Source organism: Sceloporus occidentalis, unplaced genomic scaffold (genome assembly GCF_023333645.1).
Source record: "Sceloporus occidentalis isolate IW3139 unplaced genomic scaffold, rSceOcc1.0.p SCAF_14, whole genome shotgun sequence".
Classification (NCBI taxonomy): domain Eukaryota; kingdom Metazoa; phylum Chordata; class Lepidosauria; order Squamata; family Phrynosomatidae; genus Sceloporus; species Sceloporus occidentalis.
This window is the reverse complement of record NW_028316994.1, coordinates 13,446,136-13,471,726: the sequence shown is the minus strand read 5'-3', so window position 1 is coordinate 13,471,726 and position 25,591 is coordinate 13,446,136. Positions and strand designations below refer to the sequence as shown.

General features: G+C 44.2%; 1 protein-coding gene and 2 non-coding genes across 10 annotated transcripts in view; all 3 read left to right on the top strand.

The window, feature by feature from the left end:
• The window catches only part of LOC149304122 (ATP-dependent chromatin remodeler CHD8-like), a 63,954-nt gene extending 40,546 nt beyond the window's left edge, over window positions 1-23,408 (top strand). For 5 of the 8 annotated variants that reach the window (XM_089480589.1, XM_089480594.1, XM_089480595.1 and 2 more), the window contains 22 exons: window positions 1,945-2,158; window positions 3,669-3,864; window positions 4,455-4,622; window positions 5,039-5,218; window positions 6,095-6,205; window positions 6,763-6,974; window positions 9,234-9,433; window positions 9,775-9,976; window positions 10,725-10,814; window positions 11,438-11,541; window positions 12,446-12,560; window positions 12,855-12,930; window positions 13,302-13,356; window positions 13,512-13,707; window positions 14,423-14,631; window positions 15,921-16,493; window positions 18,177-18,319; window positions 18,539-18,790; window positions 19,641-19,748; window positions 19,862-20,041; window positions 20,528-20,641; window positions 22,133-23,408. In XM_089480589.1, coding sequence (XP_089336715.1) covers window positions 1,945-2,158; window positions 3,669-3,864; window positions 4,455-4,622; window positions 5,039-5,218; window positions 6,095-6,205; window positions 6,763-6,974; window positions 9,234-9,433; window positions 9,775-9,976; window positions 10,725-10,814; window positions 11,438-11,541; window positions 12,446-12,560; window positions 12,855-12,930; window positions 13,302-13,356; window positions 13,512-13,707; window positions 14,423-14,631; window positions 15,921-16,493; window positions 18,177-18,319; window positions 18,539-18,790; window positions 19,641-19,748; window positions 19,862-20,041; window positions 20,528-20,641; window positions 22,133-22,612 — 4,178 coding nt within the window. In that variant the 3' untranslated portion in view covers window positions 22,613-23,408. The other 3 variants (XM_089480593.1, XM_089480592.1, XM_089480597.1) reach the window with 2 other exon arrangements.
• LOC149304124 (small nucleolar RNA U6-53/MBII-28) lies at window positions 12,667-12,775 on the top strand. Its single transcript, XR_016272036.1, has one exon. It is a non-coding gene; the product is annotated as a small nucleolar RNA U6-53/MBII-28 (small nucleolar RNA).
• LOC149304123 (small nucleolar RNA U6-53/MBII-28) lies at window positions 18,846-18,940 on the top strand. Its single transcript, XR_016272037.1, has one exon. It is a non-coding gene; the product is annotated as a small nucleolar RNA U6-53/MBII-28 (small nucleolar RNA).
• Window positions 23,409-25,591: the final 2,183 nt, after the last annotated feature.

Below are 25,591 nucleotides of genomic sequence, written 5' to 3'. Positions count from 1 at the left end.
GAAGCCCGCTGGATGACCTTATGTGGGTCACATACTCTCAGCCTCAGAAAAACCTGTGATAGGTTCGCCTTAAGATTGTCATAAGTCAGAAGTGACCTGAAGGCACACAACAACAAGCCTTCCTCAGCTGGTATCCTCTGGGCATGTGGAATTACAACTCCTATAAAGCTGGGAGTTGTAGTCCTATATATCTGGATAGGGCACCAGCTTGGAGAAGATTGGTGTATGGCTGAGAAAAGTTGAACTACATTTGTTAGTTATGAGTCCTGAAATTCTGTGGGTTATACAAGCTTCCAGAATGGACAAAAACCAAGTAGAGGTGGCTGCAATTCAACTTCAGATTATGGAAAATTGGTATTATTTGATGTTGAATCAGGCACTAGGGGAGGGGGTGCAACCTATTTAAAAACTGAATTGCAAACAATTTATCTGCTTAGTTTTGGCGGAGGGTGTTGGGTTTTTGGTCTGCTTAAGAAGTTCATTATCTGAATTTTCAAGGTGGCTGTGGAGGAGCAGACAGCATGAAAAGCAGGTTGCTGGCCAGCTAATAAAAATAACTTCCTTTAACGAAAGGAGAAATGGCTTACTTTGTACACTAGCCGCAGGTGAAGGGAAAACCCCTTTCTCTGCAGCTAAGGTGGAAACCCAGCAGGCTGAAGGTGTAGGTTTAATTTGGGAAGTCCATGAAAAAGACTGAGCACATTGCTGCTGTGAAAAGGGCAATTCTGTGTTGATTATCGTTAGGAAAGGAATAAAGAATAAAAACTGCCAATTTCACAATGCTTTTATAGAAATCTATTATGTGACTGCACAGTGTTGAGTTCTGCTCACCATGGTTTTAAAAAAAGGTGACATAGTAGAACTAGAGATAATCAGTAAGATCAAAGGACTGGACAGTTATCTATGTCAAAAAATTACGGTCTTTGGTGTGTGGTTTTTTAAACTGTTAAAGCTGAAACCTAATAAAGGTGTATACAGTCAGCTCTGTGTTTGCACAGATTTTTTTATCCACAGATTCAAACATCCACATTTTGAAAATATTTTAAAATTATATAAGTTCCAAAGGGCACACTTTTATTTTGTCATTTTATATGAGGGACACCATTTTACTACCATTGTATATAATGCAACTTGAACATCCGCGGATTTTGGTATCCACAGGGGATCCTGGAACCAAACTCCAGTGGATTCCAAGGGCCCACTGTACAAATATGTAAGGTATAGAGAAAGTGGGATGTATGAGGTTTTGTTTCCCTTCTAATATTACATACCTGAGGTATTAAGTCTTAAAGATGAGAGAGTCAGGACATTGAATTGGGAATTGTAGCTTATTGAGAACACCAGAGCTCTCTGACAGAGAAGGCTAAATGTCACAAAACTACAATTCCCAGAATTCCCTAGCATTGAGCCAGGTCCCAAAGCGGTCCCAAACTGGATTATTTCTGCAGTGTGTTTTGGACCCATGTCAAGAATCTCTTCACCTGCCTCATGATATTTTGCAAGGTAGACATGGACATTTTTAAGGGAAAACATTTAAGAGATACAGTTAGAATTTAAATTGTTTAAAATGCTTTTTCCAAGTATCTCAGTGTAAGTGTGTTACTTTTTCATCCATTAATATTGAAGTTGTTTGGTTTTAACATCCTACTTGCGTTTTCAGAGAATTTTACCAAAATGGGCGTTGGCAATCCTTGAAATACCTGCACCAAATTCTGTGTTCCTCTTGAAGCATCTGAGATTTTTCATTTGTACTAAGATGCTACTCAGAGATGAGTGTCATTGGACTCAATAAAAATGGAATGGACCAAATTGGTTTTTAAAGGACAGGTTTCTAGTTATCACAAAAGTTTTTTGCTATATGCTTCAAAGCTCTTTGCTTCTGTAGGTTTTGTCTTCAGGTGTCTTGCTAGTGTGTTCTCACAAATTTCTTTGCTTCCAATTTAGGTGCGGAGGAGAAGATTCTGACTGAGTTTCGGGACTCCTGCCACCACCATGTGCCCCATGACTTCCCCCTGCAAGCTATGGTGCGTTCCTCCGGGAAGCTGGTGCTGATCGATAAGCTGCTTCCCAAGTTGAAAGCTGGGGGCCACAAGGTGCTTATCTTTTCCCAAATGGTCCGTTGCCTCGATATCCTGGAGGACTACCTCATCCAGAAGAGGTGAGATCCTGGTGTCAAGGAAAGAGTCCAAAATGGAAATGTGCCATGGTCCTGAAAAGCCAGCTTGTATTCACATGGTGTGTAGATAGCCAAAAAGACAAACAGACTCATCCTTGAACAGATCAAGACTGAACAATCCCAGGAAGCCAAGATGATTATACTGAGGCTGTCATACTTTGGTAATATCATGAGAAGGTGTTCCTCATTAGAAAAGACAATAATACTAGGAAAGGTAGATGGCAGTAGAAAGAGAGGAAGACAGTAAGCCAGATGGCTAGACTCAGGGAGGTCATGGGCCTGAATCTAACCACCAGTGACTGTACTGTCGCCCTCCAATCAGAAGTCCATTCAGCATTGGAAGTAACAATTATTATATCTTACTGGAGGCAGGGCTTGCCTACCGTGGGTGAAGTATGGCTTATTTCTAAGAGCATCAGCCTTGTATCAAAATCTCAACTTTTACATGCTTGGTCCATTTAAATAGAATCATCGAGTTGAGAGAGGATGGAAAGCTCATTAAATATTGGACTGATTTACCATGTTCACCCACCAGGACTCTGTCTACCTCATCCCAAATCTATTTCATGCTGTTGCCCTTCCAGAAGTAGACCAGTAGCAGCCAATCCTTTCCATATTCTTTTTTTTTTTTTCATCAAACATATATTTTGCTTGCAAGTCAATTTCACACTTTATAGGGTCTTATAGGGCCATGAGGTAGAATGAAGTGATAGACTTCTTTCGTGGCATCCTTTAATTGTCCACTATATGTATTAAAAACTACTATCAGGTAAATGGTTAGCACATAAGGAGGAGTGTTTGGCCCCAGAATTGATGTGCTAGCTTTCTGCTTGTGAGAAATTGATAACATGAGTATGTTCAGAGCTGTGTTTTCCATCCCGCCTACCCCTCCCAGCCAGCAGTTTGACAGTGATATAGTCTGCTGCCATACTGCAGAATTAATGCAGTTTGACACCACTTAAACAGTCATAGCTCCATCCTATGGAATCCTGAGGTTTGTAGTTTATTGTGGAACCAGAGCTCTCTAACAGAAACTAAATGTCTCACAAAACTTCAAATGAATGAATGAATCCCAGCATTCTGTAGCATTGAGCATTAATTCTACAGTGTAGATGTAACCATGGTCTGTTTCTGCATCTCCTGTCTCTTCCACCTCATTGTACTGTCTCATTGTATTGTAGATCAGGAGTTTGTAACGTGTGACCTTATAAGTGTTGTTGTTCTGCAACTCCCATCATTCCTCCACATGCTGGGTAGAAGGGAGTCACAGTCCAACAATGTTATTAGGGTTACCTAGTCCTCACTGCTGCTCCGAAGAGGCAACTGTAGGAGATGAGTGCTGCAGCCAGATAAGCCCCTTTTCTTCCTGTCAGGGTCTTCAACAGGTGTGAGCTTTCTGGGACACCAATACCATTAGCACATGTGTTTCCCCTGACCTATTCAGATTCCAAATTCCTTAAAGGAATACCTGACCCACGTCTTTTTTACATAGGTATTTGTATGAGCGCATTGATGGGCGAGTGCGGGGCAACCTGCGGCAGGCAGCCATTGACCGCTTCAGTAAGCCTGACTCAGATCGGTTTGTCTTCCTGCTCTGCACTCGGGCAGGAGGGCTGGGGATCAACCTAACAGCTGCTGACACATGCATCATCTTCGACTCAGATTGGAATCCTCAGAATGACCTACAGGTATGGCAGAGTGGGGGGGAATCCAGATAACTGAATCTGTGTGATGCGACTAAATCACACATGTTTGGAGCCTGATATGGGAAGCCATAGGATCAGATTTCCACCACCATCACCACTCTAAGGTCAGCCTATCATGGGGTTTGTTCAAAGGAGGTTGGCCATTGCCTTCCCCTGAGGCTAAGAGCATGTGACTTGCCTAAAGTCACCCAGTGGGTTTCATGGCCAAACTGGGAATTGAACCCTGGTTTAACCATTCATTAAGAAGCCAAGCCCTTCCTCCAGTCCATCTGCCTTGGTCCAGGCCTCGGAGGTGGAGAAGATCTGCTGGACCTGATCCTATTCCCCACCACCACTCCCTTCTCCTTTTGTGTCGTGTCTTTTTAGATTGTAAGCCTGAGGGCAGGGAACCGTCTGACTAAAAGATTGTATGTACAGCGCTGTGTAAATTTACAGCGCTTTATAAATAAAGGTTAATAATAATAATAATGTCTAACACTCAAACCACTAAACCATGCTAGGAGACAAGTCTTTGATGGAAGCCTCAGTTTTTCCACTTCATTTTCTTGACCTTTCATTCTCTTCCCCCCTAGGCCCAGGCTCGCTGCCATCGTATTGGGCAGAGCAAAGCGGTGAAAGTTTACCGTCTCATTACCCGCAACTCCTATGAGCGTGAGATGTTTGATAAAGCTAGCCTCAAGCTAGGACTGGACAAGGCTGTTCTGCAGTCCATGAGTGGGCGTGAAGGCAGCATTGCTGGAGTAAGAATTTGCAGCAGTGGGGCGAATGTTGGGAGAGGGAGGTTCTGGAAGGGGGAAATTACTTTGTCTACACTGGTGTGGATTTTATCACCCTTGAAACGTGGGTTTTCTCTTGCAAATTTGGGCTGGTTTTATCTCATGCTGGAGGCTTATATACTTTGGGGGGGGGGAGTTTTTCTGACTTCTTCATCCTCCACATCCTGTGTCCCACCATCTACAGCGCTGGCTGTTTGGATGGGTCTGACGGAGAAGAAGGGGTTCAGTAAAACTGGAAAAGCACAAATCCTACATATTCTGTGGCTTTGGCTCTAATTTCATAGGCTATTTTCCAGTCCACTCCAGTCTAGGTCACTGATGTTCTTCATGTCCTTCCCTCACTATTGGTCATTCTCTTTCCTTTTCCCTTTCCTCACCAGATCCAGCAGTTTTCAAAGAAGGAGATTGAGGACCTACTGCGCAAGGGAGCCTATGCTGCCATAATGGAAGAAGACGATGAGGGCTCCAAATTCTGTGAGGAAGATATTGACCAAATTCTGCTTCGCCGTACCACCACCATTACCATTGAGAATGAGGGGAAGGGATCCACCTTTGCCAAGGTAGTTTCGTGTTCCTTTACCATTGTTTGCTTTTATTACTATGAGTCGATCTCATATATAAGTCGAGGGCAGGTTTTGGGGCCAAAATTATGGATTTTGATATGACCCATGGATAAATCGAGGGTAAAACCTAGGGGCATGTAACAAAGGATCTAAAGTGGATGAACCAAAGGAAAACAACGCCAAAGAACTTACAAAATTCCAGCAGGCATAACTATTTCTGCTCATGCTAGAGGCTGGATGGATAAGAGACTAGAAGGGGGTCAATGCTTCCAAGGCGCATTAAACTCTTGCATTTCACCATATGAGTTAAAATACAGCACTTACATTGACCCGTGGATAAGTCGACCCAGGTTTTTTGGGTCAATTTTTTAACCTAAATTTCAAGACTTATACATTAGTATATACAGTAAATAGTTACCTACATGATTCCATGCTTTTTCCAGTAGAGATAGATGATAAAAGGATGAGAAGGCAACAAAGAAGTGGAACCATTAGCATTCTAGATGCTGTAGAAACTGAAGGAGTTTTCTTATTCCAGAGAATGTTCTTATTTCTGGTATTGTGAAGGGAAGACTATTATGAATTGACAAAAGAGTTTGGGGCAAGTTTGGGGAAGATTTGTAAAATAAAAAGAGAGAAAAGGAGCAAAATAAGTTGTACAGAACTACTCGTATGCTCGTAGCATCTTTCATATGAGATCTAGAAACTTGTTTTATTGTAAAACAGAACTCCACTGTTCCACATTAGGAATGCCATGCTCACTGTCCATCAGAACAACAACTGATTTTCAGTGTATGGCACACATACATCCTTCAGTAGGATTGACTTCCCCACATACTTCACTGATCTGATTTTTCTTCCTCTGTTTACCAGGCAAGCTTTGTGGCCTCTGAGAACAGGACTGATATCGCCTTGGATGATCCCAACTTTTGGCAGAAATGGGCCAAGAAGGCTGACTTGGATCTGGATATGCTCAACAGCAAGGTGGGCAGATAAGAGTGACATGTCCAACATGGTTTATTTGAGACTGAATTTGGACTAGTTTTATTATGTGAACTTTACAGTAAGGCCAACAAAAAAATGATGATCCTTCCATGCAGGTCATTCCCTTCCCCAAACAACTGTCCCCCTTCCTCCATAACAAAGAGGCAATACAGTACCATTGGCTCGCCACATTTGCAGCTTTGACTTTTGTGGATTTGGTAATTTTCAGATTTGATTAATATGTTCTCTAGGAATCTCTAGGTCCTCCAGCTCAACTCTGTGGTCAACTTCTGCTGGAAGTTGACCATAGAATTGGGCTCAGGTTAAAAAAAATAGTTTTTTGTTGTTTTGTTTTGTTTTTCTACTTTCTTGGCGGACCTGTGCCCCTAACCCATCCAAATATGGAGGGCCCACTGTACTTACCCAACTTTATTCAGCCCTGATTTGTGAAGGAGGGGGAGAACTTGCATTTGTGAACTGTCCCTGGCAAGGTTGGCATTTTGAGACAAGGTGGATCTAGGGTGTATATCTCTCTCCGTTTCTCTCATCCTTTTCAGAACAACCTGGTGATCGATACGCCCCGGGTGCGTAAACAGACACGTCACTTCAGCACCCTGAAGGATGACGACTTAGTAGAGTTCTCTGACTTGGAGAGTGATGATGATGACCGACCCCGCTCCCGACGCCACGATCGGCACCACCACCCACTGCACCACTCATATGGCCGCACAGACTGCTTCCAGGTGGAGAAACAACTGCTAGTCTATGGGTATGTGGAATGGGTGGGAGTAAATGTCATGGGCTGGTAGGGATGTGGGTGAAGGGAAGATCATTTCCTCACTGGCAGGGTGGTGGGTAGGATGTTGGAGGTCTGACCTTCATCTGTTTGAATTACTGTTACTCAAAACAGTGAGGTTCTTCCAGAAGCTTCTCAAGGGGCTTCTTCAAGATGACCAGTCATGGTAGAAAAGCTTCTATCAAAGACAGTTGGCTTATCCACTGTTCCTTCTACATGCAGAAGCGGATGGTTGGGTCCACATTCTGAGGCCACAGTACAGTCCTGTCCAGCAACATGCATGAGTGGACTATTCCCTATTTGAACAGACAGAGGGTACCTGCCTTTCCTAGAATCCTCTGTAGGATCCAGGAGTCACACAATAGACACATATAGAAGTCACAAATCAATAAAGGAATGACATTCCTTCAGAGTAGAAACTGTTGGGTTAATTAGTCAATTTTAAATTTTATAGAACTGTGTCAGTACAAGTCTTTTAAAAAAAAAGTTCATTGAAGGAGAAAGGAACTTGTTTCTTAACCTACAACAGGAGTGGTGAACCAAGGCTCTCCAGATTATTATTATTATTATTATCCTGACAGTAAGGGCTGTTCGACAGTGGAATGCACTCCCTCGGAGGGTGATAGAGTCTCCTTCCTTGGAGGTCTTTAAACAGAGGCTGGATGGCCATCTGTCAGGGATGCTTTGAATTGGATTTCCTGCATGGCAGGGGGTTGGACTGGATGGCCCTAGTGGTCTCTTCCAACTCTATGATTCTATTATTATTATTATTATTATTATTATTATTATTATTTGGCTTACAAATTCTATTGATCCTAACCAGCATATGCACAGGGCTACAGTTGTCCAGAAGTTTCCTTACCAGAAGCTGTTCCTTTCTAGAAGGAAGATTAGGACCAAAACTTAAAGTACATTAGTACTATGTTGTCACTCATCCTCTGTTTTTCAAATGAGTTTGGGTGCCATCTTACGAGAGAACATTTTGTTTGAGCGAATGGAGGAATGCCTTTTTACAAACAATGACTGCCGTCTGCTTGCAAGTGTTACTATTGTTTCTTTTTTTAAGATGCTGCTTAGTCAGTGGTGCCTTTCTAATTTTGGAAAAGATTTTTGCTGGATAGATCTAATTAATTAAAGATTGCATTCTTAAATGTTCATGTTGGTCAAATCTGAGAACTGAAGAGATTCCACTGCACACCACAGCACTCCCAGATCATGTAATCTGACCCATGTAAAGGAGGTCACCAAGTTGAGAAAGGCTGCAGTAACACATTCAAGTATAAATGAATCAAGAAATTCAGTTAGAAACTAGGGGACAGTACACACAGCCCCGAAGGGGTGACCTGGAGCCGCCCCTGTCCCAGCCAGATCGAGACTGCAACAACTAGACGCCGCGGCCCTGATTTGGCCTTTGCAGGGCACAAAAAGGAACCATAAAAAGCAGCTGCTTTTTGTGCCCTGCAAAGGGCTCGACAGCTGCATTGCCACGGCTTAGCGGTGCTCATTTGGCGCTGCGTCGTATGTATACAGTGCTGGAGGAGCACCATGATGCCGTGCAGTGTGCGGTGCAGCACACGGCATCATGCCACCCTGGGAGCAGAATTGGGGCATGCCTCGTATAGACTCTACGCCCCAACTCTGCCCCCAGGCCGCGCCAAACTGCTGGTCTGCACAGCCCATAGGTGTAGAAAGTTGCTGTGAAAGTGAGTGGGAGGATTTCCTCATTGGCTGTTCATGTATGAGTCTTGTGTTGTTGTGTGCCTTCCAGTCATTTCCAACTTGTGGTGACTCTAAGGCGAACCTGTCATGGGGTTTTCTTGGTAGAATTTACTCAGAAGAAGTTTGCCCTTGCCTTCCTCTGAGGCTGAAAGAGTGTGACTTGCCCAAGGTCAATGAGTGCATTTCCATGGCCAAGTCAGGAGTCTGACCCTGGTCTTCAGAGTTATAGTCTCAAGCTCAAACCAGTGCAACATCCTGCCTCCCACTAGTAGGTGCCTACTAACGTATAAATCACACCCGTGTAGAGCCCTATCATCTCTAGAAGATGTGCTTAATTTCTTTACTGAGAAGTATGACCCACTGAATTTAATGAGATTAACTGGCAGATAAATGTGTGTAGAGTTGCAATCATGGTTACGAACAGATAGGGATAAAAAGAAAATGTTTTGAGACTCCTTGTATACCATAGGCATACACCATTAATATTTCCAACTTTGCCGGTTTTCTTGGTAGCTGGGGCCGTTGGCGAGAGATTCTGTCGCATGGACGATTCAAGCGGCGTATGTCTGAGCGGGATGTGGAGACCATCTGCCGGGCCATCTTGGTCTACTGCCTCATGCATTACCGAGGAGATGAGAACATCAAAGGCTTCATCTGGGATCTTATCAGCCCAGTTGAGAATGGCAAAGCCAAAGAGCTTCAAAATCACTCCGGTAAGGGAAACTTTATTTTTCTCTGTTGGCCTCCACTGGAAATAATATTATTTCCTCGAAGCGCTTAGTCTTGCTATTGTGATGACCTGTGCCATACTGGAGCTTCCATTTTATGGCAAAGGTCATCACAATAGCAAGCCTTCTAAGATGATGTCCATCTTGGATTTTGTGGGACTCAGGTGTTCAGGGTGGTAGTGGTGGTGGGAAGTGAGAATTCAAGATGGCAAAACATCTTGGGAATGGGATAATGTGTAGTCTGTCTGTATGTCTATGTGAGCTTGAGATGTGATGGAAAAACGGGTAAACCTAATCCCTATGCACTGGTTCCATATTGTATCTAGAGAGCCATGCCCCTCCTCTGAGCTCACTTCCTGTTCCTCGGGCAGGCCTGTCCATCCCAGTCCCACGGGGCCGCAAGGGGAAGAAAATCAAGCCCCAGACCACCTTCGACTTCCAAAAAGTTGATTGGATCCGCAAGTACAACCCAGACACCCTCTTCCAGGATGAGGGTTACAAGAAACATCTCAAGCACCAATGTAACAAGTAAGATGTGATGCAAAGGGGAACTCACTTGAACATACCAGTACACCTAGTGAGGGCAGACCCACATTATGTCTCTCATCCACAGTCCACTTTATTCATATGGAAAAGACATGAACCCTATTTCACTGGCAAAATGGTGGTCAAGTAGCACAATATATTTATCTTTTCCCAAAGCTTATATTGTTAGGTGATTTGTTTAGAGGATATCCTGTAGAGGATACTTTGGGGATGTTTTGTAAGTTTTTCTGAAAAAATAGACTGATCAGCCAGTCCCACACATGTGGCATCCCAATGTGTTAGAGTAGTTGTAGTCTAATGCAACAGATGGTTCCCAGAGTGGGGGAGGCTAAGGGATGTATCTCCCCATCCCCCCTTCTCCCTTCATTGTTCTTGCCTTCCTTTCTACAGGAATAAGTTCTGGCTTATGCTGTGCAAAATGGGGGGGGGAGGGGTTGCTTTGATTGTGAGTTCCTGCATGGCAGGGGGGTTGGACTGGATGGCCCTTGTGGTTTCTTCCAACTCTATGATTTTATGATTCTATAGCAGTTGGCTATTCCTCCCCCCCCTTCCTCAATATGTCTAGACTGGAAGAGCAAAGAAGATCCTTCCTGCCCTTGTCTAGAATTTAATAAGTGAAGGGGTCAGAGATTTGATTTGCTGTCAGGATTAGTTGAGGAAAGTTTTGTACTCTTGTGTCCCTCCACCCATCAGCTCAATTCTGAATGTTCTTGTTCCCTCCCTTCCCTAGGGTACTCCTACGGGTTCGCATGCTTTATTACCTCCGCCAGGAAGTGATTGGGGACCAGGCTGCGAAAGTGTTGGCAGGTGTTCTTTCCAGGTAATAATATTTTATTGATTTGTCTATAAATCCCATAATGATGTTTTTGCTTTTTAAAAATTCTACCCTTCCTCCAAATGACTCAAGGTGCGATCACACACACACACTTATCCTCAGTCTGAAGTAGAACCTTCATTGGTTTTCATTGGTGAGCTGTCTTGGGTCCCTGTTGAGGAGAAAGGCAGCATCATATAATTTATTTTTAAATAAATAAATTTTAAAAACCCACATTAGCTTTTGTTCCTCCTGCCCATTCCCTATGCCAAGGAAAGGGAAAGGAATGAAAGTTCTGTCTTCCCATAACCTAAAAGGCACAAGGGGACTTAGAAGCCTCCATGGACCTGGTTCCCAATCCTTTGCGAGGTTACATTAGGCCCATAGAGTGAAGACACTCGCCCACCCATCATATAATTTGTCTCTCATTGGTTGAGAACAGATTTTATTCCCTCTGTGTTTCTTTGTCAGCTGTACATACATTCCTAGAAATACATATAATCCTTGCTGAGGCCTATAGGTAGGGTGGGATTTCTGCAAGGTGCTCCATTCATTTCTGACTGACTCTCTTCTGCTCCCACTGATGTGTTGTTTGCTTTTGCTTTTTCTACATTCACTAATTCCTGCAGCGAAATTGACATCTGGTTCCCAATGGTAGATCAAGCAGAGGTTCCCACAGCCTGGTGGGATGCGGAAGCTGACAAGTCATTGCTCCTTGGGGTGTTCAAACATGGTAGGTGATTTTTCAATACAATTCCAGGGGAAACGGTTAGAGATTAGGGTTGCTTCCTGCCAACGTTATGCTCCCTCAGATGGTAGGCAAAATGTGAGCTGTAGCTCCAAAGCGCCCCAGCAGTGCCCCAGAGCTCTCCAAATTTTCCAGGATGTTCCACTTCAATAAAAATGTGCAATTTCAGGACAATTGTTAACTCAAAACCATGCAGAAAGCCCCACTAAATTACAAAAACATATAAAAATGCCCCCACAAGTGTCTCAGAATCCTATACTATTACCCAATCACCCCAGTTTTCCTCAGCAGTCCTCAAAATAGGGACAGGAAGGGGTGGAATGTCACTGCTTGTTGCCATTTGAGAGAGATTGCAAAGGAAAACAGATTTATTTGGGTTTGCTGTGGGGTTATGGTGCACCTGGGGGTGGAGTGGGAATGGCCCTAACCCCCACCCCAAAGTTACCCACCCCTGCCTAGGCTGTAGCCAGCATGCCAATCAGGCATTCTGGGGTATGCAGCCTAAACTTCTGAAGTTTTTGGAGATGGATAGGTTACCAGTGTTGTTGAACTGTTAATTTCCATCATGCCTTGACAAAGAGTAGTTCAGGCAGATAGGAGCTGGGAGTCCACCAGTTTGGGTAGGGCCACAGATTCCAAATCTCTGAGCTACACACCAACTGTGCTAAAAGAGTTTACCAAATGAAATGCCTTTCTGGAAAGAAATATCTGAATGCTGGCATGTGACCATCAGAAAGGGAGCAAAGTGGGAGTACCCTGGGGAGGGAGTTCTAAAGCCTAGGTGCAGCCACAAAGAAGGCCCTGTTTCAGTTTCAACTTTAGCGAAGGTTATATGGAAGTAAAGGCAGATTACCTACAATTCTCTAAACCACTTTTGCTTCTTCTTCAGGCTATGAGAAATACAACACCATGCGAGCGGATCCTGCCCTCTGCTTTCTGGAAAAGGCCGGTCGCCCAGATGACAAGGCCATCGCTGCTGAGCACCGCCTGGATGTGGGCGAGGGGTGAGTGGCCAACCAAGATAGAGCTGTTGCCAAGGGTTTGTGGGGAATTACTGTATGAGGAGAAACTCTCCACCATTTCAGGATGAAAGGGGAGCATGACGCCTCACACCCATGATGACTAGCCATGCTAATACTGAGCCACCGAGTGGAGCTGCCTGCTCTGAACTCGGGTGTCAGTGAGTTAAGCTTGCTTCTCACAGGAAGACCTGAGGTGTGCATGTGAAGGGGATGATAAAAATGGTGATTAAAGTAGAACTAACTAATTGAATTTCTTTTCCCCTTTATTCCCAATAGGGTGGATTTTGATAAGGACTGCGAGGACCCGGAATACAAACCGGTGGGAGGTCCCATCAAAGAGCAAGATGGGGAGGTTAGAGCCTCAACTAATTGCAAAGTTAATATAGGTTCTAGATTTCTCTCTTGTTGTTAAAATCAGCCTCCATTTGTGGCCATTTTGTTTGTTAGTTTATATTCATAGCCTGCTTTCCAGCTAGAAAGGCTCTAAAAGTGGCTGTTGTATCTGTAATAACAAGAAGAAAAGACAAAGCAGTCAGGCCCTGCTCTCAGGCTCACAGTTTAAAAAGGCACAACACAAGAGGAACAGCAGATGGGGAGGGCACGGGAAAATAAGAAAACTCAAGCTCAGTTTCTTAATACTGCGAGGTTCCTCAGCTGGTGAGGGACCAGTCAAGGAGCCTCTTCCAGTCCTCTCATTTGTGGCACTGATCTCTCTCTCAATAGGGTGACCCATTGATGATGATGGATGAGGAAATATCTGTGGTGGATGGAGAGGAAGGTAAATACATGCTGGCAGAAAGTGTTTGTTGAAGGCCTTGGTGAGATTCTTAAGTGTCTTCTTCTGGGCAGTGAGGAAGAAGAAAAGAAAAGCCATGTGTCAGTGGTGGTGTCAGGGGAAAAAAGTCAAACAGACAACTTTTATCTTTTCCTCAGGCCAACCAGGGAACCTGTTCTGGCCCCCAACCTCCGCTCTCACAGCTCGTTTGCGGAGGTTAATCACTGCTTTTCAGCGGAGTTACAAGCGTGAACAACTCAAGATGGAAGCCGCAGAGCGAGGAGACCGCCGACGGCGCCGATGCGAGGCTGCCTTTAAGCTGAAGGAAATGGTGCGGCGGGAGAAGCAGCAACGGTAATACTCTCCCAGCTCTGGTAGTATCTCAAGAGGCTTCTCTTTCCTTGCCTCCATTTCCCTCTTCCTTCTAGGAGTTTGAACTAAGCAGCTTCGGAAAGCTATTTTTTTTATGTTACATGAGGAATTATGGGAATCTTGTTGCAAACTTGTCCAAGTTCTCTTTTTCTTGTCCAGATCCATGTTACAGTAAAAAAAACCTGAAAGGGTATAGATTCAAGCAGTAGGTGGGCCTCAAAACTGGCAAAACCAGGCATGTCTTAATAGCTGCTTTTCACTAAATGAGAACAATAATAAATACATTTTCATCCAGGCTTTCTTCTTCTTTCACTTTTAAAATCAGCTGTATAGCTGCAGGACAGAATAAGATGAAGTAAGTAATACTAATAATCTGTAATGGCATTTACTGAGGGAGGCTGGAGCTCCAGATTGAGAATCCAGCCATTGTTAAAAAATGAGGTGGCTCAGGAACACCCCATAACTATGGGACCAGCCCTGAAAAAGTCCTTGTGTCTGGTGCCTACTGCAACTGTCTTAATAGCTCCACTCCTTTCTAAGCACTTTCAATACAGTAGCCAATCATTGGTCAGTACAAAATAGCTCTCACAGCAAACCAGAGGGATCTCAAAATCATTAAGCAGGGAAAGCTTTCCGCTGAAGCTTCTCCCTGTGGCTTGACTCTTTCCTCACTCTTCTCCTCCCCTGTCTTTTGAAGGTGGACGCGGCGAGAACAGTCAGACTTCTACCGTGTGGTCTCCACTTTTGGGGTGGAGTATGACCCAGACACAATGCGCTTTCACTGGAACCGCTTCCGAGCTCTAGCACGCCTGGACAAGAAAACAGACGAGAGCCTTGCCAAATATTTCCACGGCTTTGTAGCTATGTGTCGGCAAGTGTGTCGGTTGCCACCAGCTGCAAGCGATGGTTAGTAAGAGCTTTTGGATCAATGGGGGGGTCTCCAGGATTGGGCATGGAGGTGACAACTCCTCAGAGCTCACTTGGCAAGCTTTCTTCCTTCTCATATCCCAAATGTCTAGAAAATAGTTGTTGCTTTTGTTGCACCTTGGGTCATCTATTTCCTATTGACAGTGAGGGGACAAGATCTGAAGAGAATGGGTGGGAAAGTAATGTCTTTTCCTAACTGCAATTTATCCCACAGCAACTAACGCAAGAATCCATTATTCATTCGTTCTTATTCTAGCATTTATGTATTGCTTGCTACAATAACATCTCTAAGCTGTGGTTGGGGAAAGTACAAGGCTATAGGCTCCAAACTGCCTCCAAGATTATTTTTGTGACTTCTATTCTGCCCCTGCCCCCTACATGTCCAGGTCACTTCGTAGTGGAAGAAAAGGCCTCTCCTGGGCTAAAACAGGCTGGATGGCGGTGGGGTTACAAATGCGGGGGGAAATTCATCTGGAGGTATTTGGTACCATTTTAGAGTGTTTTTTATTTCACTTTTTATCCCCAGGGTTCAGGGCTGCCCACCAAAGTTCTGTAGGAAGCAGATTGACTTCCTAAGCATTAGGAATTGCCTATAACTGCCCTAAGCAGTACAGAAACCATATGAAATTGTTAAAAGCCCATTTAATAAGATAATAGACACCTTTAAAACACTCCAAGATTCATATAGAAAACACAGCTGGAGAAAGCCTATGTAGGCTAGTATATTTTAGTAAGTGTGTAAAACTAAACACTATCTCCTCTCAAACCAAATTTGGGGGGAGGGGGGGTTGGCATCCACAGGACAAGGATCACCACTGGGAAGGCCTGTCTTTGTGTTGTGCAGCAGCTTACCATTGACTGTGAACAACCAATAAGGCCTGACTTGAGTATCTCACCATCAGTTGAGCAAGTGCACATAGGATGGGACAATCCCTCCCACTGGACTCCTCTTACAATAAGCCCCAATATTTTTGTTTTCCTCTGTAGTCCCTCTCAAAATGGCAACAGGATGTGATGCAGTTTCACCTGTCACTATTTTGAGGGGGACAATGGAGTAAAACCCAGGTATTTGGGGGTAAAATAGGGATTTGGAGTGTGGGTGGGGTGGGGGGACTTCAGTGTATTTTTATGCATTGAAGGGCTTTCTATGTTTTTTTTTGGGGGGGGGTTCTTAAAATCACATTTTGAAAAAAGCTGGGGCACTAGGGCAAGCAGTGTGACAGTATCACAGCATGCGTTCCAAATTCCTTTCCCTATTTCTCTTGCAGAGTCTCCAGATCCAACGCTGTTCATTGAACCCATCACAGAGGAGCGGGCCTCACGCACCCTGTACCGGATCGACCTCTTAAGGCGCCTGCGAGAGCAAGTGCTATGCCACCCACTCTTGGAAGAACGCCTCACCCTGTGCCAACCACCTGGTCCAGAAATGCCACCCTGGTGGCAGTGTGGGCGCCACGATGGCGAGCTGCTGCGAGGGGTGGCGCGCCACGGCCTCAGCCAGACCGACACCACCATCATGCAGGATCCAGATTTCTCCTTCTTGGCAGCTCGCCTCAGCCACATGCACAGTCGGGCAGGGAGCACAGGGACGCCCCCACTGCCACCTCCACCACCACTGCCGCAACCTTCAGGGCTGCCTGTTCCTGGAGCCAGTGCGCCTGCTGTTCCATCTCCCCTTCTCTTACCCCCGCCTTTACATGAGCTCCCAGCTCCATCGCAGCCCCCAGCCCTGACTATTAAACCTGAATTGGCTGATGACTCGGACTCGGAGCTTGACCTCAGCAAGATCTCTGCTTCTTCGTCCTGCTCTTCCACCTCAGGCTGCTCTGATGACAGTGAGGGTGAGCACGTCTTCATGGCATACTTTCTCACATAGCTGAGAAGCATCTCTCCCTGAATGGATTAACTCTTGTTTTTTTCCCATTAAAGGCAAGGGTCATGTGAGCTAAAAGCCATCTGGAACATAATACACCCCTGGCTCTTTCCCCACTTCTCTCCCTGCCTCATCCCAGACATTCTTTGCTCCTTCTTTTTTTTCTCTTTTTTTTGTCTCTGTCACCTCTTAAGAGCTTTGTTCTGCCTTTCTGTACTTCCCTAGTGTTTCAGGTGTTGTCGCTCCATCCTATGGAACCCTGGGATATGTAGTTTTACAAGGTCTTAGCGTTCTCTGCCAAAGAGGGCTGGTGCCTCTCAAACCTACAAATCTCTGGATTATCAAGGTTGGGGCTATAATAGTTGAAATGGTGTCAAACTGCATTATTTCAATAGTGGAGATGCACCCTCAGTCTGCTGAAGTTACTGATTAAAAACAGAAACCACTGTTTTGCCATGTCCAGATATTGAAAGACCATCCTTACTACCTTGAACCATTTTCTTCATTTCTTTACTGACGAACTTGTTTTTTCACTCTTGCCAATAGATCTTTACCAGGCGAAGGCTTTTCAACAGCCATTCTACCATCCAACTCAGTTAAGCCATTAATGACACTTAAGATGCCCCTTTTAAGGTACTCCCATAGACTAGCCAATTCTCTTAATACTGCCCACCTACTTTTTACCACTGAAATCAACAGAAATGGGTGGATGAGCTGAGGAGTATAAAGCTATCACAAGCATAGTTTGGTTGATATATTCTATCATGCAATTTGGGACACCATTTCTTAGGCTATCCCACAGGCTTCCATTCAAGTGCTGAGTATATCTGGAGTAGGAGATAGGTAAAATGCAGCTTATGGGCTTCATATGCCCCAGGGAACCTTCCATCCAGATTTTTTTGGATTTTTCCATTCCTAGAGGCTTGCAGGAACAACAGTTTTGTAATACACATTGAGTCTCCTCTATCTTAAATGCTTGGAACCAGCAGTCTTTTGGATTTTTGTTTTGTTTTGTTTTGTTTTTTCATATTTTTGAATATTTGCATATACATAATGAAATATCTTAGAGCTGGGACCCAAGTCGAACCAAGAAATGCATTTACGTTTTCTATGCACCTTAAATACATAGCCACATTATGTAATTTTATACATAATAATTTTATTAATTTTGTGAATGAAAAAGTTGGTGTACACTGAACATCAGAAAGCAAAGGTGTCACACTCTCAGCCATCCATGTGGACAATTTTGGATTTTGGAGTATTTTGGATTTCAGAATTCTGGATAAGGGAGACTCAACCTGTAATATAGAGTGTTCCCTTTCCTCCCAAATGTCATAATGCCCACCCAAATTTGGAGGGCCAAAGATGAGAAAGAGTCCTATTATACCTGTGTGCCACAGTCTTCTTTGAAAAGACAGTCTGCATCCTTCCAGGCTTGTGGGCTTGCCTCAAAACAAAAACACAGGTATTTTCATTCCTGACATCACAATTCTCAGTTCCAAACTCAGAAAGCACTTGACAAGTATTTCTGTGTATGGGTAACGCAAGAAGAGGTATGTTGAGGTTTTTGTACTCTACCATTGGGCCCTTTTGTTTGTAAGTGTTTCATTGCTGCAGTCCCTTTTACTCTTTGACTCTTCTTCCCTGCCAGGTGAAGAGGTCTCTTGTGGGAAGCTATTCGAGGAAGAAGAGTCGCTACTGTCCCTGCCCACCTCCCATGAAGGCAACTCCCCACAGCCCAGTGCCTCTGACTTGCTGCTGCAAGAGCGCCAGCGTGCCCATGAGTGGCCAAAGGTAATGGGGCAGAGGAGGGAAGTTTTCCCCACAGCCGCATAAGCTGATGTTAAGGATGCAAACTACGTTACAAGGAGAAAGCTAAATGGCAGAAAGGGAAAGAAAGAATCATAGGCCTAGTTCCCCATGGGAGAAATGATTTTGGATTTAAATACACATTTCAGACAGGTCTCACTGCCAGAGCAGATAGCATCTCTCTTTCTCTCTTGCTTCCACCAGGACCGAGTTCTCATCAACCGTATCGACGTGGTGTGTCAGGCTGTGCTGTCTGGGAAGTGGCCCACAACACAGCCGGGCCAGTTGGGTTCCTGCATTGGCCAAGGAGAAGGCTTCCCTCGCCTTCATGGAGAATACACCAGCTCTCCCATCCCGCACATTTGCCCCCTGGCAACGCAGGAGGAAGGGACGACCTCTTTCACCCGTCTCCGGCACAGTGGCCAAGAGAAGGAGTTCACTGTACAGATCAAAGATGTGAGTGGAAAGCAGGATTGGGATCTGGTGCAGTTTTGTATGCCAAGGAGGAGGTTGCCTTTGATGAATTGCCATGCTAATACTGAATTCCCAGTTGCCGACAGCACTTCTGTGGAATTTTGTGAATGGATTTTCCTTTTTCTGAGGCACCCCACTTGCTTATACACACTGAAAACAGACAATGCATGTGTGTGTCAAAAGCCTGAATAACAGAGTCTCTTTGAATGATATCTCCCAGAATCCCCCCAGCTGGAATGACCAATGCTCATATTGACTGGGTAATTCTGGGAGCTTTAGGTGTTGGTTTTTTTAATCCAAGCTCTGCAAAAAATATTCTTTACTATTGTCATGACCTTAACCTCAGTTTCATTTTAAAAAAAAAAGTAGAAAGACTGGTTATCCACAAAAAGGCATGAAAATATGGAAGTTTCTGTCTTGGGTGGGGGGGGAATTGGATTCCTGTCTTTCCTCCACAGGTCATCAAGATCAGTTCCACATGATAATTGATATCAGATAGCTTTAGTGGAGAAGAGATTGAGGAGAGCTTGGAAAACCTCAATATGGCCAATAGCCATATTGGCAGGAAGATGTTAGGCGTTATAGTATCAAAATAAATAAACACTAGCTTTTCCAAGTTTTGTGGAGAAGGAACTGGCCCTTGCTACTTGCCTGCCTCCACATTCTCCTCCATGCAAGTCATGTAATCCCGCTTCGATCCGAAGGGAGAAGTGGGAGATGATGATGATGATGATGATGATGATGATGATGATGATGATGATGATGATGATGATGATACCATGCCACAAACCCCTTCCAAGTCTGAGCCCTGAACCTCTCCTTCCTTTCCTAGGAAGAGGGAATCAAGCTGACCTTCCAGAAGCACAAACTGGTCCAGAATGGTACTGTGCGTGATCGCCCTGCTGTCACCCAGAAAAAGAGCAGCAAGAAGATGGTGGAGGTAAAAAAGGAAAGAGTGGGCAGATGATAGGGGATATGAATTAGAATGTGAAGGATTTGGGGAAGGTTCAGTGAGAGCACCTTGATTTTCAGCATCCTCTTTTTTGGTCCCAGCTGGAGTTGCAGTGCCTGGAAGCACTGAGGGGCCCTGATATTGATCTTGAGGCTCGTATCCCAGTGGTGAACAAAACAGATGGAACCTTGCTGGTGGGTGATGCAGCTCCACGGCGGGCTGATCTTGAAGTGTGGCTACAGGCCCACCCAGAGTATGCTGTGGACCCTCGTTTCCTGGCTGTAAGTATTACTTAACCTGTTTTCTTAACCTACCTCTCAAGTATGCCTGATCACTGCCACGGCATTTTTGAAAACCTGCCTGGGTATTAACGCTCTTGGTTGGCACTGACAATATCTTTCCATCCACTTTTTGCATACCTGGTATCTCTGTTTCTTAGCCTAGCTGAGATATATTCTGTTTTTCTCCTGCCCTTTCTAAAGTTTGGCTATAATTCTCAGGGTAGTTTTTAAAATGAAAGAAAAATGTTACTTGATCTTCAGTTAGAGTGGGTAATTAGTCAGGTTCTGGAAGGGCAATTTTCTGCCCCAAGGTGCTACACTGACTGCTTAAAATATCCCCCCTCCCCCCAAAAAGGAAAAACAGTGCGTTGTGATCCTGCAAACTATTGGAAGGTGAAAGGTAAGGAACTAAATAAGCCATTCTATCTGGAACTCTTGGATTATAGACATCCAGCAACTCTTGTCTCTTTTCACTTCTCTCACTAGTTCATGGAAGAACGCCGGAAGCACAGATGGCCCCGGTTTCCAAAACCAGTTCCGATCGAGCCAACTTGCTTGGTGGGTCTGCAGGGAGTGGGCATCTCTGCTAATGGCAAGAAGGTGATTAAACAACAGAGACCCCTTCCCTCTCCAAAACACCCACTCTTAGTTTTCCACTGTGTGTGTTTCTAAAATCCCCCAAACAATGAATGGAAAGAAGAGTTAACAGAATAGCAAGAGTTAGAGTTTTTTAGACCAAAATCTACAGTTTAGTTAGCTTAAAACCTGACAATCCTTTTCTTCCTGCTATCATTTTTCAAGTGAAATTCTCGACTGGGTTGGCAAATGATTTTAATAACCCCTTCTCCCTCCCACAACATTCCAACATTTTTATGTAGATTTTGGAGGGAATGTAAAGAATCCTTCATTCTGTTCTGCTAAGAAAGAGCTATATAATTAAGGTGATGGGTATGGAGACAGATGTCAAGGGAGGGATAAACTGTGAGTATATGAAGACTTTTGCAGTAGGTGATTTTAAAAAAGGGAAGAACTGATTTACTGAGGCTTCTGTAGCAGCAAAACACATGTGGAATGTCTTCCTTCCACCACTACAAATGAAAGCGTCACAGGAAAAGCCAGTGTTTGTTATCCTATAAAGGAGCGAGAAGGAACTCACTCAGTTTATTTATGTTTAGCACTATCAGTTTGCATGGTGCTTTACAGAATAAAACAATAACACAAAAATGTAGCCAGCTGTGCCAATGGTGTACAATCTTAAAATGTGTAAATATACACACACATACATAAATACCCAGGGGGAAGGAAGGAATAATACAAAAATAAAACTAATGCAGTACAGTTGTAAAACAAATTAGAAATACAAAACAGAATATCAGGAAATACAAAATGCAATGTAAAGCAAACTGAAAATACATATATAATCAAAATATGTGTTTATGTGTGCCTTTTTGATGTACTGAAACCCCCATGAATTTCTTAAGCCAGGAATACTACTCAGAGATGATTTTGCCAGTTCCTTCCTCTGAAATATAGCTTGCAGCACCTGGTATTTGTTGACAACCTAACATCCGAGTACTACTCAAGGCTGACACTGCTTAGCTTCCAGAATCAGACAGTATATATCAAAATATACATTATAAAACAGCATTAAACTAAAATTCCCAAAGCTTTGGAAAACAAACAAGTATTTCAGTCTTTTTGATATTTAAAAAACAGTGAGGGAAGGGGCAGTCCATAAATGATCAAGGAAGTCATTCCAGGGGTCTGGAGCAGCATGTGAAAAAGGACAAGGCCGAGCTAAAGAAGAGGAAACCCTTGGTTGAGTTAAAAGCCTAGAGTTCCTAGAATTGCCTGAACAGGCTGGTAGAAAGAAATGAGAGCTGAAAGATAAGGGGGAGCTATCAACGCCTCATGTAAGGCTTTGAATGTTAAAACGGGAAGTTTATACTGAATCCTAAAAAGACAAGGCAACCAATGAAGAGATATCAAAATAAATGGCATAATAATATTTCTCTCCACCACTGAAAATGATTCCTTCTGTAAACTTGTTTCCTCTCTGTTCTAATTATTCCCGTTCTGTTTTTTTCTTAGGGTTTTCTGCCAGATCCCACAATGAACCGTCTCCTTCCAGGGCCAGTAGGGGCTGAGAATGCCCAGAAACGGGGCCGCCAAACCCCTATGGAGTTCTCCAACATGATGGCTCTGATGGGAGCTGGCCGGGTCCAACTGGGAACTGCTGGGCCCCTCTCCTTGCACCATGCTCACTTCCAAGCTGGCCCATCTCCCCTACAGTACGTGCCCTTTTCTACTGCAGCCGCTGCCACTGCCGCTGCCGCATCCTCCTCTGCCACCTTGCTGCATCCCGCACTAGGCCATGCTGGTTACGCCACAGGCCCCTTGCACCTAGCCCACCCCCAGCCTGTTGATGATGATGAGGACGAAGATGAGATGGATGATTTGTCTCAGGGCTATGCCAGCTCAGAACGGGACTTCTCCTTGCTAGATGATGATCCAATGATGCCAGCCAATTCTGATTCCAGTGACGAAGGGGATGAGGAGGGAGACGATTGAGCTTTTGCACCCCACCTGGGAACATTCAGGCGGATGTGTCACAAGGCCAGCTTGGCTGGGACTAGCCATCCCCTTGATGTTGAATTTGACAGGCCAGAGACTTCATGTCCACTTGGGGGCATGTGCCAGTTGGGTTCCCCTCGTTCCACATGGCTCGCAGGGAGGGCGAAGTGGGGTCCTGCCCACCCATCAAAGGATGGTTGGACGACTGCTCTCCTAGAAGGGTGCTCCTGTGTGTGGCTTCTGTTTTGTTTTTTTGTTTTTTTTAAAGAAACGGCTGTTGGTTTGGTCAGTGAATCCGGCCTCTCCTTCTGGCACTTGGTATCCATTGGAAACAACTCCTTGCATTTGCAAGTCTTGATCTCCCTGGGACAGTAAAACCACAGCAAAAACCCACAGCAAGGAGTCCCGTCTAGCCAAGACGATCTGGGTATAAGTAGCAGCTCCTCTTTTCCTGCCTCCACCTACTACTCCCCACAGCCCTTTCCCTCCCACCCCAGGTTCACGTGCTGTAAGATAAGTGCAAAAAACGGGGAGGGGTGGGTCAGAATCCTTTCCTTTCCTTCCATCCCCCTGTCTCTGTGTGGGTGGGGTTTATATTTATAAATATGTAATATGTCTTGTGTAATATGGCAGAAGCTGTGGGAATGAATTATGGGGGAGTCAGGTCACAAAGAGGGTGGGTTTTGGGGTGGCCAGGGGCTGTGAGGGAAGAGAAGCTAGAGCTTCTGTAGCTGGATTCTCCTTTTTTTTCTTTTGTTTTTTTTAATAAAAGGAACAAAATGCACACAAAAAATTCCTTCCCAATCCTACTTCTTCATGCTGTTGTATCAATTGCATAAAAATCTTCCTAAGAATTGATATATGCATTGGTGTATCAGGTCTCTTTCTCTCTCTCCAGTGTATGTGTCTGTGTGCGTGCGCACTAATACATTTGAGCACAGAGGGGCAGAAGCGAAAATGAAGACCCTGCACTTGTGAGATGGTGGTTCAAGATAGATGAAAATAAGTAACTCTTTAGTCAGCATGTTGTTACACTATGGAAATCACTCCCACAAAGTCTAAAGATGCCTGCCAAACTGTACAACTTTGAAAAGGAATTAGACAAAAGTGCAGAGATTATGCCTGTTTGGGCTTGCTGTATATTTTCCCATCTCAGATGGTTATGGTGCTCAGTAGCAGTTGCAGGGGAAGTTATGGCTTTCCAGGAGGCACTGTGGAAACAGGTTACTGGGCTAGTCTTTCGGCCAAGGCATGTCTCTTAATATTTATTATGAAATGCTTGTGACATGGGAGATTTTGGAGGTTTTATTCCAAAAAGTAACTCCTGAAAAGCTCTTGGTTCTCCTCTTGCTTTTACTTGAGAGGATCTGTACATATATGAGACAGGACCCATTGCACAGTGGTAGCATGTACATTTTTACATGAATAATGCACCTGTTTGTCTCCAAATGTCACTGGGAAAGATCCGTCAAGTCTTGGAGAGCAATGCTTGGTGTAGATGGTATTAAGCTAAGTGGACCAATGGTTTGACTTCAATACAAGGTAAGCTGCTTATGTTTATTAAGGTGGTATTAGACAATTTTATGCCTTTTCCACACATCTGACTGGGGGACCCACCTCAGACTACAGTGATCTGCTTACTTATCTGGGAGTTATATCTATTCAATTCAGAGGGGCTTCCTTCTGAGAAAAGGTGCACAGGATTCAGGTGTACATCTCTGATTTTAGATACTAGTCCTGGATGATACTGTAACAGGAAAAATAGTGCACTATTCTATAGAAGAATTATAGCTTGCATTCCTCCTCCAACTGAAAATAAGGCACTGGAAAAAAAATCATAGGCAGAGTCCATGGTGCCATGCTTTCCTACAATTCTTTGGTGTTTCCAGATCCTTGTTTGGCAAGCAGCTCTAAACTGAAAATGGCTGCCCAATGCAGCATGTATGGGTTTTCAGATGTTGGGTTTAAGCTCGCAGCATCCCTCATTCTTGGCTATGCTGGCTAAAGCTGATGGGAATTCCAGTTCGGACACAGGTTCCCCACCCCTCACACTTCGGCCTTCAGCTAGCTCCATTGGGAAGAATGGCTTGTGCTCCAGGAGGGCTTCGGTATTCAGACACTGCTGTTTTATTGATATCTTTGTTGTTCCAAAAAGGACTGGTTCCTAATTGACCAATCTTTGGTAGCCACTCTTCATGGAGAGTTGATGGAGCGACAAGATCTCAGCCCAGCCGCCACTTTTTGAGTGCATCCACACTGGAGAAATAACCCAGTTTGGCCCTGCTTTAAAAGTCCTGGCTCAAGGCTATGGAATTCTGGGAGTTGGAGTTTGTTGTGGGGCCCAGAGCGGAGCAGAGCTCCGCTCTGGACCCCACAACAAACTCCAACTCCCAAAATTCCATAGCCTTGAGCCAGAGCAGTTAAAGCAGGGCCAAACTGGGTTATTTCTCCAGTGTGGATGCAGCCTAGGTCTTCCTCCACAGCCTTCTGCTTAACTTGCACTTCAATTCCTCTTTTTGTGCGTGTGCAGCTTTATCCTAGAATGATTTAGATATTATTATTAAGGAATAATAAGTAAAAATATTTACTATTCCTAAATTATTATTATTATTATTATTATTATTATTAAATAATAAATAAATTTTAGGGGTAATAATATTTTTACTTATATTATTATTTAATTATAAGGATTTTTCTATCCAGTGTTGACTCTGAAAGAGTAGCTGCAAAAAAAATAGGCACAAAATAATGGAATGAGCGATGACTGGACTAAGCAAGGAAATCCTGCAGGAATCTCTTGATCAGCGCTACGTCATTAATGGTCACGCTCTGCGCATGCGCATCCCGATTGCGTCCGCCCCGCCCCCGTCGATGACGTCAAACTGCACTCAGAGCTAAAAGCATAGAGTAATGCAAGCCATTGGCTGGAGAGGTTATTTCCATTTTGTCCTTTATAAGGCATTTAAATAAATGAAT